The following is a 12,672-nucleotide window of genomic DNA, read 5'->3' as shown; positions in this document are numbered from 1 at the left end:
AGGCACCGAGCTCTCTGTTTCCTGCACCACCATGCCGCCTCACAAGCAGGCATATAATAACAAAGTAAATATCCATCTGTTGAGTAATTAGCAAGCGGACCAGACTTGAATGAGAAAAGGATGTGAATAAATTGGAATAGAGAAACGGCTGCCCCAAAGGGCTATGGGCTACCAGGAAGGAAAGCTCGCTTCAGACCAGAGGGATCAGGGAAGACTTCAGGAGGAAGGGGGCATTTGGGCCAGCCTTTGAAAGTGGGCTTGGATTTCCAAAAGCAGAAACAAGGAGGGAGAGGGGACAGCCCAATGCCCACCCTCAAATAAAATTTGCCTTCACACACAACAGCACAGCAAGGCCTCATAACAACTTGGAAATGAGTTACCGCAGACTCTCTGATTTGGGATAGGGATTAAAAAGCCCTAACTAAGGTGAAGCTGCCCTACTATTATGTTCAGGATCACTTACAGAAATTGTCCCCTGGAAAGCAGCCTGGGCATCACCTGCTCATTCTGCTTCTAAAGATAAAAAGATAAACACAAACAGGGATCAATAACTGGTTGAGGCTCTTTGTAAAAAAAAAAAAAAAAAAGCCCCTTTTATCCTGAGTCCACTTACATTTTCAGTGACGCAGTGTTCACACGGAGCGCGAGGACAGCCAAACTCTAAAAAACGGAGAGAAAATCTTGCTTACTTTCTAGGAATGTTATCAACTTCTGTGAAACGAATACGTTGTCAAGACGAGACAAGGCCGTACCTGATGGGAAAGGAGCCTGGAATGCTTCCTTCATCAGGTCTTCCACTGCAAAGGAACATCCTGCGTAAATGTGAAACAAGGGTTTTTGTAGACTCTCTGATACTCAGAGTGTAACGGCCTCAGCAGACTAAGGCATGGGTGTCAGCATCAGGGAGGCATCCAAGCCACTCAAATGATAGAAAACCATTTTTATGAATTTCATTCTGTATCTCAGGCAACATAGTGGAACCTCAAGCCAGGAAGATCTGGGCTCAAGCCTTACCACATGCCAGCTATGTGACCCTGGACAAGTTATTTCAGTGACCCAAGCCATCCCCTAAGGCTGCATTATGAGGTGCCCTACATCGGTGAAGGGAGTTTCCGTACCTGGAGTTCCCTAAAGGAATAAAGTCACAGGTCTGGGTCAAAAAATAAAAAACGTCTGCATCACAACCATGAACATAAGTTAAGGTATACTTTTCAAAATGGTTGCTTTTTAATAATATCTTATATATTTTACAGCAATTTATAGATTACAAAGCACTGTAAAACTATAGATTATAGGATGGCTAAGTTGTGCAGTGGATAGAGCACTGGCCCGGGAGTCAGAAGGACCTGAGTTCAAATCCGGCTTCAAACACTTGACACTTACTAGCTGTGTGACTCTGGACAAGTCACTTAACCCCGAATGCCTTACAAATTTTTTTTTAAAACCATTAAATTATAGAACTAAAAGAGACCTTAAAGGTCTAGTCCAATCCCATTTTACAGAAAAGAAAACTGAGGCCAAGAGATGAAGTGACTGTCCAAGGTCACACAGGTAAGGGACAAAGCCAGCCTTAGAACCCAGGTCCTGACTGCAAATGGTTCCTTCCATTGCCCCACACTGCCTTCACTTCTTCCATCTCCCAGCTCTGCTTATGATTCCCCAGACCTTGCCCCCAGGCCTTGGCTGCCACCCAGCCTGGAATTTCCCTCAGTGCCTCCGTTCCCTGGGATAGCTTCTGCCACGCTGGCGCCTTCTGGCATGGGATGCGTTCTTCCTAGAGGCCAGGCAACCTTCAGTCTGGTTTTCTGGACCCTCACTCTTGGGTAGCCCCTCAAAGGTACGTGACCCCCAGCTTTTCGACACCCTTCTGGATGCGGTCACACACCCTCCTCCCTCCTTGAGGGCAGGGACTATCTATTTTTGCCTTATTTGTATCCCCTATGCTTAGCCCAATGCCTGGCACATAGTAGGTGTTTAATAAATGCTTCTTGTCTGCCCACACTGCCTCATCACATACTTTCCCACATACATTCTCCTTGGAATCCCCACAGCATAACCCTGTGATCTAGAGACAAGCAGGCCACATGGTCCACATTTGGGGAGATCGGGATCAGAGATGCAGAGCTGGAAGGAACCTCACTGAGCTCTCATTTTACAAACAGGGAAACTGAGGCCCAAAGAAGTGGGAGGCCACACAATTAGCAAACAGCAATATGAGTGTTAGAAGCCAGGTCTTCTGACCCCACAGTCTCTGCCCCCTTATGTTAGTTTTCTTTAATAAGCTCCATTTTTTTAAAGGCATATTTCACCTTGAGAAGATTTTTCCTCCTTTCTTCAGAATCAGAGTAACAGATTGAGAGCTGAATGCGTCCTAAAAACCATCTACTCCAATCCCCTCGTTTCACAAATCAGGAAACTGAGGCTCAAGAGGTTACAACCCCCTCATTAGGGAGACGCTTGGATCCCGTAACGCCAGCCTCACAGCTGTTCCTCCAGCCTGACACTGCCTCTCCTGACTGGCCAGCCCCCATCCCTGGAACGCTTTCCCTCCTTGTCTCTGCCTGCCAACTTCCCTGGCTTCTTTCAAGTACCAAATTCCCACCTTCTATAGGAAGCCTTTCCCAGGTCTTCTTCATCTCCATTCCTTCCCTAAGATTACCCCCAATTTATCCTGCACCTGTCTTTTTGGTACAGTCATTTGCAGGCTGTCTCCTCCATTAGCCTGAGGGCTCCTCGAGGGCAGGGAATATCTTTCGGTTTTTTTTTGTATTCCTAGTGTTTAGCACAGTGCCTGGCATACTTGTTGACTGACTGAGTGAGATGGGGACCCATTCTGCAGCCCAGGATTTCCTTTCCCCATTTCAAAAGCCATTTTCATCAATGACACTACCTCCCTACTATTTCTGTCTGGTTCCTTGTTCACTCTCATCCTAACAAGTTCTGTCTCAGAGCCTACTAAAGGAGAAGGTCCCTCGTGGGCAGAGAGGGAGAGAACAGGGGCTTTATTTTACCTTGGGAGAATGAAGATTCTTCAGCAGAAGACTCAGTCTGCTCCTCACCTGCAGAGAACAAACCAGCAGTCAAACCCCGATGCCTGAGCCCAGCATGCATCACTGAGGCCAGTGAATCCAAACCAGGCAACTAAACTCCAAGCATTCAAACTATCACAGAGAGCGCAACTCCGATGGACTGGCCACATGGTTAGAAGGCCAAACGTATGCATGCTGAAAAAGACTTTCATGGAGAACTCACAGAGGGCAAGCGCCCCCATAGTGGTCAAAAGAAGCGATACAAGCACACTCTCAGGGTCTCTCTTAAGAACTCTGGAATGTATTGTGTGACATGGGAGACACTGGTACAGGACGGCCCAGCATGGCATCGTGCCCTCATCAGAGAAGGTACTGTGCTCTACGAGCAAAGCAGAATTGAAGTAGCTCAAAAGAAATGCGAGATGTGCAGATGTAGAGAATCCGCCCCAAATGTTCACATGGACTATTTGTGTCTGGCCTGCGGCAGAGCATTCCAAGCGTGTATTGGTCTGATCAGCCACAGTCAGACACATTGTAACTTGACTCTAACATAGTGATGTCATTTTGGTCCTCTTCAAGAATAAAGGACAACCGCCAATCCCAACCAGGCACAGCAGCCCTGGGCTGGGTCACAGGAGCTGTACAGATTAGGAGCAAATGAAAAATGAATGAGAAAGCACTTACTAAGTGCTAATTACCATGTGCCAAGCACTGTGCTAAAACTAGCTAGGGATCTAATTAGTCAAATTAGGCCATTTCTGCTTTCTGGAAGTTCACTCTAAACTGGGAGAGACGACCTATACAAGAGATCTCTGTGGCAGGGCAGGAGGAGGGGGCAAATGGCAAGGTCCAGGAGGCTTGGGCAGAGTTAGCAGGGCGGGAGGTCTGGGAGTTGTTCTTCAACTTGTGTCACTGACTTGTCCTTGGCAGTCCAGAGACCCCAAGGGCCCCTTCTCAGCTTTCATTCATAATGGAAGCGCAAGTTCAATTTCCCTTAGAGATATGTGCAAATAAAGATGGATTTTTTCCCCCAGATTCTCTGACATCTATCCACAGACACTCTCTGTCCATGGACCCCCAGCATAGAGGAGGTCAGATGGACAGTAAGGCCCAGGGGATCTTGGGACAGACAGACACAATGGCAGGGCAGGACTGTAGTTGTGGTGTCTGGCTTATCTAGGCTAAACAGTGTCAAAGCCAAGATCATTTATAGCAAAGGAATGGATTATCTTGCTTCAGCTTTACCTCCTTCCCAATAGCTATTGAGTCAACAATGGTTGGGTGGAAGCCCATCTGTTTTACCTTAACATGACCTTAACTGTTCTCTGCTTTCAACCAGACTTCTTGGGAACCTTGCCTATCAGTTCCCTTGATCTCTGGGTCCCTGCACTATGACGGCTACTTCTAAACGAGGACATTCAATTCAGTCCTTCAGTCCAAGCCAACCAGCATTTATTAAGACCCTCCTATGGGCCAGGTGCTGGTACATCAGTTAAGAAAGATAAGGACTTAAGAAAAGACCATCAGTTTTGAGAGTTAATAAGAGATCACTGGTAACTATGGAGAAGGCCATTTCAGTCAAGTAATGAGGTCAGAAGAGGTTAGAAGCCAGTTTGCAAAGGATTGAATACAAGAAGAGGTGGCAACCAACATGGACAGCTGTTTTCTAGGATTCCAACCGAGGAGAGATATAGGATGATAGCTTGAGGGGATGGTAGAGTCGAGAGAACGTTGTTTAAGGATTACTGTATTTGTGCATAATTTATATACTGTGTTTATGGGTAGGTATGTAGTGAAGTGGGTAGAGCACCAGACGGGGAGTCAGGAAGACCTGAGTTAAAATCTAGCTTCAGACATTAATAGGCAAGTCACCGTTTGCCTCAGTTTCCTCAACTGTAAAATGGGAACAATAATAGCACCTCCCTCCCTTGGATGTTGTAAGGATCAAATGCGATAATATTTGTAAAGAGCTTAGCACAAAGACTGGCACATAGTAGGTGCTTTAAAAATCTCTCTTCCCGGAGGCAGCTAGGTGGTACAGTGGATAGAGCACCAGTCCTGGATTCAGGAGGACCTGAGTTCAAATCCGGCCTCAGATACATAACACTTACTAGCTGTGTGACCCTGGGCAAGTCACTTAAGCCCATTGCCTAACCAAAAAAAAAATCTTTCTTCCCTTCCCTTCCCCTCCCTGGATGATAGGTCAGGACACTGGCCTCAGGCCTGCGATAGAGGGCATCCAGGAAGAAACATCTCAGGTTGAAGACAAGTACCTCCCCCCAGCGAACCAGCCTAACAGTTCTGAGCATCTCTGTGGGGTCCTCATTCAGGTCAGAAGAACAGGGAACAAACATCTCAGTGTCTATTTCCTGAGTGTTTATTACGGGCAAAGTGTTTTAATGAGCTTCTGAAGGAGGCTGATTCTCTAGCTCCGTAGAGGCTGTCTGCCATAAAGGGCCAAGAGCCATTTAACAACCAGCATGCCAGAGAGAGATGGAGCCACGTGAGTAGGTCTGTGCTTTCTAAGATAAGGGCCCTCAGAAGCAGTAAGTGCATTGCCAATCCCAGGGCACCATCCTGGGACTGCTACATTGTTCAGTCCTTCTGCCTGGCCCCTTTGCTCGCACGCCTTGGCCCATCCCACAAGGAGACTGACTGACTACTCCTAATAGAAGCAACAAGTCCTAACCAACGTCCTTTCTAGCCTCCTGAGAGTAGCAATCTCTCCTGCCCCATGCTTCTAACTTCTCCCATTGCATTTCCTATACTGGCCCAAACCCTGGCTAGATTCCTGATGACAAAAGACATTCAATCCAGTTCAACCCAATCTAACAAGCATTTACTATGGGCGTGTGGCCCACTGGCAGCCAATATCACAACACATTGGGTAAAAATGGCAGCTGAGAAGCCCAGGGGCTAGACTGCTGGGCCTGGAATCAGGAAGACCCAAGTTCAAATCCAGCCTCAGACACAAACTGCCATTTCTAAAGCCCTCTAAAGTTGGTAAAGACCTTTACAAATATCATCTCATGACAGCTTCCCAGGAAGTCCTGGGAGATTGGTTTTACATTGCAGGTACACTATCCCCATTTTAGGAGGATTTGGAGGGTGCTGTTTGGCCTTTTGATTTCACTAACCTAGGGTACTCTCAGTGTGGAAACTCCCTCCTCCTATGTAGATCCACCCCTGGTTAGTAACTAACTGTCTTAGAGTCACTGAAAGGTCTGGCTTTCCTGGGATCCCAAGTCCATTAAGTGTTATTACAGGTGGGATATGAAGCAAGGTCTTCCTGACTCTATACACTAAGACTTGCATAGAATCAGGAAATTGAAATGTTGCCTCTATATCCATTACTGAAATTTGTACTGTACCTTCAAGTTTGCAGGGTGTTATACATTCATAATCTTACTTGGGCATCCCCCAAATGCTAAGAAGTGGCTATGGCAATAATGATTACTATCCTTCTACAACTATGGACACTGAGACTCAAGGACATAGAGCTGGTGAATATGGCGGATGTGAAACCAGATCTTCCTAACTCTGAGTCCATTACTCTAGCCATTACACTGCACTGCCTGTCAGTTAAGGAAGCAGATTGCTACTAATAGTAGCTAGTACTAGTACTGTTAACACAATCCATGTGTTCTAATCAATCAATAAGCATTTATTAAGCACCTACTATGTGCCAAGTGCTGTATTAGGCAATGGGAATATAAAAAGAAGAGGCTTCTCAAGGAAGAGTCCACTCTCTCAGGGGAGACAAAATAAATGTATATAAATTCTATACAAAATAAATGTAAGTGCCCTACAGGAAAACAGAAAGGATGGTGATAGAAGGGAGGGCAGATTAGGGGAAGGAGTATTCAGAATGCATGCTGTCTTGGAGTGGGGAGAGGCGAGACAAGGGGAGAAAATTTGGAACTCAAAATCTTGTGGAAATGACTATTGAAAATAAAAATCAATTAATTAAAAAACAAAAAAAATTTAAAAAGAATAACAAAAAAAATTTCTTAGAGCATTTTTCTCCGTCTTTCCTTGTCCTTACCACATTTTACCTTATCCTCTATTCATCTGTGTGTACATTTCAGATCCTAGCAGAATATAACCTCCTTGGGACAAGGTTTGACTTTTTTCCCATTAAAAGAAAATTCCTAACACCTAGGTGCTTAATAAATGTTAACTGAATTTTGTTGAAAAAAAAAAAAAAGAAATGGAAGGTAATTTGGTGTGGGGAGGTACTAGCAGCTGGGGGTCAAGGAAGGCATCATGTCGGAGGTGACCCAAGGAAATGAGGCCAGAGAACAGAAGGAAGGAGGTCAGTCCAGGCATGGGAGCCTGCCAAAGCAAACACATGGAGGAAAGAAGGGAATGTCAATATGACAGACTAGGGAGGGCAAGAAGGGGATAAAGTACAATACAGCTGAAAAGGTTGTGGCTTTAAATGCCAAACGGAGGAGTTTTTATTTTATTCTAGAGGTAAATGGGAACAGCTGGAGTTTACTGAGTGACACGGTACCTCCAAACATAACAGTTCCAATTTTTAAAAGTAATTTGCTTTATTAAAAATATTCAAAATGTCGGTTTAAGCTGGTATAATGAAAGGTGAACCAGAAAACCTTAAGCTTGAAGATTCTCAATGTTTCTACTTATTTTTAACAGTGAAAAAAAATAAAAAGCAAAAGACAGTGCACTCACTTGACTTTCCTATTTCCAGCTGTGACTCTTCACTCTCTATAAAAGGAAAACATCCTAATTAGTTTCAGAATGACACCAAGCATGAACTCAAACAGGGGCTGCTGTAAACACAGGCCAATAAAAACAGAGGTTTACCTGTTTCCATAGCAACCACTTCCTATCATTCTTCATCACATCATCCTGTTTTGCCACTTTCATTTGCCAATTACAAACCTATCTGCCTTGGGAGCCCCTGGAGGGACTTCCCTACACTAAGGTCCTTCCCACCTATCAAAGTGCCCGGGACCATAATCTCCTGATTGTTAGAGCCCCCTGGGCATGACTTTGGTTTAAAAAAAGATGGCATGTCCACTTATTTTGAATAATCAGAAAAGAATGGCGCCCAACAGACTTTTAAGAATTAAGTGACAGGCACAACCACCTACGAGAGGCAGATAACCAAGGATCCCTGGGTCTCTAAAGATCTATCGTCATTTAAGTCATTTAACTAATTAAGAATAATTTATTGTTGATGGTTTTTTTCCCATAAGTATAATTTGAAACTCACCAGACTCTGTTTCAGAACCACTATCAGAAGGATCTTCTCCTAAATTAAAATCACATAACATGTATTAAACAAATAATAAAAAACAAACATATTTTTAAAAATATTTAAAGACAACTTAAAGTTCAATTAATTAAAGCCTAATTTTCTGTTTGGTCATGTTAGTTTGTTAAACTCCCGCTTAAGTGAGAAGCATACCGCCTTGCAAGAAGAGATGACTCATACTAAACTGTTATACCCCAAGGAGATCAAAAGGTCCCATACATACCAAAATATTCATAGCAGTGCATTTTGTGGTAGCAAAAGCCAGAAACAACATTGGGCAAATAAACTGTGATGTATAGATGTATTAGAATATTAATGTGCAGTTAATAAAGAACAAATTTGAAAAATTCTGAAAAACATGGGAAGGCTCATAGGAAGTGAGGTAGTTGGAAGACAGTAGACACAGTACTACACAGTAACTACAAAAACATAACTGAAAACAACCCCGAAAAGCAACTGAACTTTGACCAAAGGCCATGATAGACATTGTTCCGAGAGGGCAGATGATGAAAACATTTCTCCCTGCTCTCAGTTGAGAAGGGGGGTGGAGGAGTACGGATGCCAAATGGGTCATACACAGATAGTTTGGCTTGACCCTCTTTCTTGATTACAATGGAAGGCTGCTTCGGAAGAGCACAAGAAATGGCTCTAATAAAAAAGGAAGTCTTACTTCTTGGCAGCAAGGGGAGAGAGATAGCCTAGTTCTTCAGTCAAGATTTCAAATAATGGCTTGGGCAGAAATGGTGCTACCTTATCTTGTCCCCAACAGAATCTAGATTTCCTTTTTTCCCTTTAGACAAAAATGGAGGAAACATCTCCTGTCCAAGATCATGCCCCAATTTTTTTTTTCCACTGGGGTGGGGGGAAGCTGAGAGCCTGGAAGCCTCCAGTCTACTACTGTTTTGTATGCAGCTGAGATAAATAACAAAGATAATTTCTATTGTTCAGGCCTGTCCAAGTTTAGAGTAGAATAAAGTCCATCCTCTCCCCTCCCACTCCTACCCCACCTCCCAAGCTGGCACACTGCATTCAGCTGGCTGTCTCCAGTAGGCCCTAACCTTCAAACTTCTAGTTCCAGCCAGATTACATTGATTTCCGATACCAAGCTGTGTACTGTCTTCAGCCCCTTTCTGGTGCCTGGGGGAATAAGGTAACTGGGAGGAGAAGCTGCCCAGTCAGGCTGGCCAGAGGGGTCAGCTTCCTGAAAATAACAGAGCCTTGCCCTAGCTACCAGTGTGACCTTAAGCAAGTCACATCCCCTGGACAGGCCTCATTTACTTCATCTGAAAAATGAAAAAATTCCCAATGGGGGAGGAGGAGAACTGAGTGGTAGGGGAGAAAAAGATTTCTCTTTTTCAAAAGCCCATTCTCCCCATTAGATTATAAACTCCTTGAAGGCAGGCACTGTCTTTTGTCTCCTTTGGTATCCTCAGCCCTTAGCACAGTACCTGGTATATGGCAGGGAATTAATAATGTTTATTGATTTATTCATTGAGGCTGGAGCTGTGTTGGTCAGACCCCATTACATTTCTTTGATTGATTCTATACTAAAGAGTTAAAAATCATGTACGTAATTAAGCATATCTATTTTTGTTTGTGTTAAAGATGTCATTATAGAACAGTCTTATGACTAGGGCTCATTTATGGCCTGGCTTCCTGTTGGAAGCGGCTCGGAGCTATTCTGAATAGATAAATCCACACTAACCACACCCTTTAGAATAGCAGGGCAAGAGAGGCTACTCAAAAGAGGCAGAGCTTAAAAAGTAAAGGTTGCTAGCTCTTGAGAACTACAGGAGCTTGGGTCTTCCTGCCAGCTCCTAGTGGTGTTGGGAGTTGGTAATACCTGCCATGACAAACAAGGAATTTTTCAGGGCCTGATTGCGATGAATAGGATCAGGTTGGTGGCTATTACTGCCACCTGGTGGTTTAACTGTGTACCAGGCAGCTGCTGCTAAGAGGCAAGGGAAGAAAACTGGCTAGGTAACAGGGATACAATACACAGCCAACCCATTCTCTCCTAACACCATACACTGGCAGCTAGGTGGCACAGTGGGCCTGGAGTCTAGAAGACTTGAGTCAAATCCAGCCAGAGTCACTTACTAGCTATGTAACTGCAGCCAAGTCATTTAACCTGTCTGCCTCGGTTTCTTCATCTGTAAAATGGGAATCATAATAATAGCACCCTTCTCCCAGGGTTGTTGTGAGGATCAAATGAGATAATAATTATAAAGTATTTAACACAGTGCCAGACACCTGACACCTGTAAATGTCAGCTGTCATTGTTACTATCATTACTGTTATTATTAACAATAGCTAAGTGAAATTACTGACAAGAGGATGAAATCCTAGCTCTTAATACTAAAAAGTCTTTTTTCATATTTAATAAGTTTTATTCTAAACTTAGTAACCATCAATAAAAGCATTCAAATGAACAAAAAAGACCCTTAATAAGATCATAAACTCACAAGTTATTTGAAATTTGTTAAGAAAATGAGCATGCTAATTTTGAATAAATGAATAAAGCATATATTAAACATTTACTGTGTACAAAGCACTGTGTTAAGTGCTGGGAATAGAATACTACAAAAGTAAAAATACTCCCTGCTTTTGAGCAGCTTCCATTCTAATAAAAAAAAAAGCCTATAGGGGTCAGCTAGGTGGAGCAGTGAATACAGAACCGGCCCTGAAGTCAGGAGGACCTGAGTTCAAATCTGACCTCAGTCTAGCTACATAACACAAGTCACTTAACCTTGATTATCCAAGAAAAAACAAACAAAAAACCCTATGAAAGGTTTCAGCTGCAAATCAGATGGAAAAGTCCCATGGTCCATAGGAAGCGGCAGCGGCAAAGCAGATGGCCACGCTTCCTCTTTGATGTCATTATTCAATGTCACTATAATTTGAATAACACGTTCACATACCTTTCCAAGCTCTTGCTCATCTGCATAACTTTTCCTTGAGGATTTTGTTTCGCTGTTAGAGTGCAATGGAGAGAGAACTGACTAAAGGGGCAGGGAGACCTGGGCTCAAAGACCACCCTTGACACATACTGGCAGAGAGATCCTGGGATTGGGAGGAGGAAGCCCCTGCCCTGTGGGCTGGACTGGTTCTTCTCCTCTAAAGCTTCTGAAGCCATGCTCAAGATATCACAAGGAATACATCCTTCGGATACTGGGCTTTCAGCTGACTGACAACAAAGAGATGGGAAGCAGCGCTGAGCTGAATCAAAACAGTCTCCTCTCTAAATATCCTCCCCCCTACTATGGCTAATTAAATCCCCTTTTGCTGTCAGATCTTTTTTCTTTTTTTTTTCTTACAAATTTTGCATTTTATCTTAATATCAAACCTAAACTACCAAAGGGACTGGCCAGAATCTGGCTTGTCCTACAGTAATGGGCCAGATACAGCCTCTAATCCAGATGACTCTCTAGAAGTACTACAGAAAAGGTCGAATTTCTATTGGCCAAAGGATGTTCCCTAAGTCCCAGGCTCAATCCCAGGCTCAAATTCGCTGGATATATTGCATTTCTGATTCTGTCCTCTCTAATCAGCATTACTGAGGATCATAAGATTTAGGACATTTAGGGATTAGCTGGTTTAATCTTCCCATTTTACAGATAAGAAAACTGAGGCCCAAAGAGGCGAAATGGTTTTTCCTGAAATTACACAAGTAGTAATTGTCAGAGCCAGGAGTAAGAACTCAGTCATTCAGACTCCAAATTCAGCAACCTTCTCATCTTTGTCATGTTAGGGTGCAAAAACATTGCATTATGTTTAAATCACTCTTCCCAATCACTGGGCATGTGCATTGTTTCCAGTTTCTTTGCCATTACAAATAACACGGCTATGAAAATTTTCATTCAGCTTGATCTTTTTTCCCCTTTCATAACACCCTTCACTTAGACCAACTTAAATTCACGGGATGCCCTTTGAGCCTGTCTTGTATAAGGCAGGATGGCGTCGGTTCACTACTTCAGTAGTACCTGTTAGCTCTTTTTTCAGTAGGAGCTTGGACAAGGCACTATGAAATGTCCATCTGAAACAACAAACAATCGTGGAACATCACTTCGAGGGTAAAACAGCAAATGTGCCACCTCCAAAATCAGTATCACTGCATCAGCCTACAAAGACATTTGGCTACCTCAATCCCAACCTCCCTCTCACATGTAATTGGAATGGGACACACCAAGGAAGATTGGGGATTTCCTCAACCAGGAAATAATGGGCAGATTATGAGCCATCAATAACTGATTAGGAAAGTCCTAGAAAGCTGCCCAAGGCAACAGATATGTTAAGAGATTTGCCCAGGACCACCCAGCCAGTGGCATGACTGCCACTATAAGCATGGGCAGTATCTGA

At 43.6% G+C, this 12,672-nt stretch overlaps 1 protein-coding gene across 1 annotated transcript in view; it reads right to left on the bottom strand.

Annotated features, from left to right (window-relative positions):
- Positions 1–12,672, bottom strand: part of LOC114053242 (caspase recruitment domain-containing protein 8-like) — a 60,861-nt gene that overhangs the window by 31,544 nt on the left and 16,645 nt on the right. The window contains exons 4-9 of the mRNA XM_027876171.1: positions 8,272–8,310; positions 7,725–7,760; positions 3,012–3,059; positions 753–797; positions 614–660; positions 464–513 (exon numbers count right to left, since the gene is read on the bottom strand). Coding sequence (XP_027731972.1) covers positions 464–513; positions 614–660; positions 753–797; positions 3,012–3,059; positions 7,725–7,760; positions 8,272–8,310 — 265 coding nt within the window. The remainder of the gene's footprint in view (positions 1–463; positions 514–613; positions 661–752; positions 798–3,011; positions 3,060–7,724; positions 7,761–8,271; positions 8,311–12,672) is intronic.

Source organism: Vombatus ursinus, unplaced genomic scaffold (assembly GCF_900497805.2).
Source record: "Vombatus ursinus unplaced genomic scaffold, bare-nosed wombat genome assembly UNPS02014810.1, whole genome shotgun sequence".
In the NCBI taxonomy this organism is placed as follows: domain Eukaryota; kingdom Metazoa; phylum Chordata; class Mammalia; order Diprotodontia; family Vombatidae; genus Vombatus; species Vombatus ursinus.
Note: the sequence above shows the minus strand (reverse complement) of the source record. Positions and strands in the feature narration are given on the sequence as shown.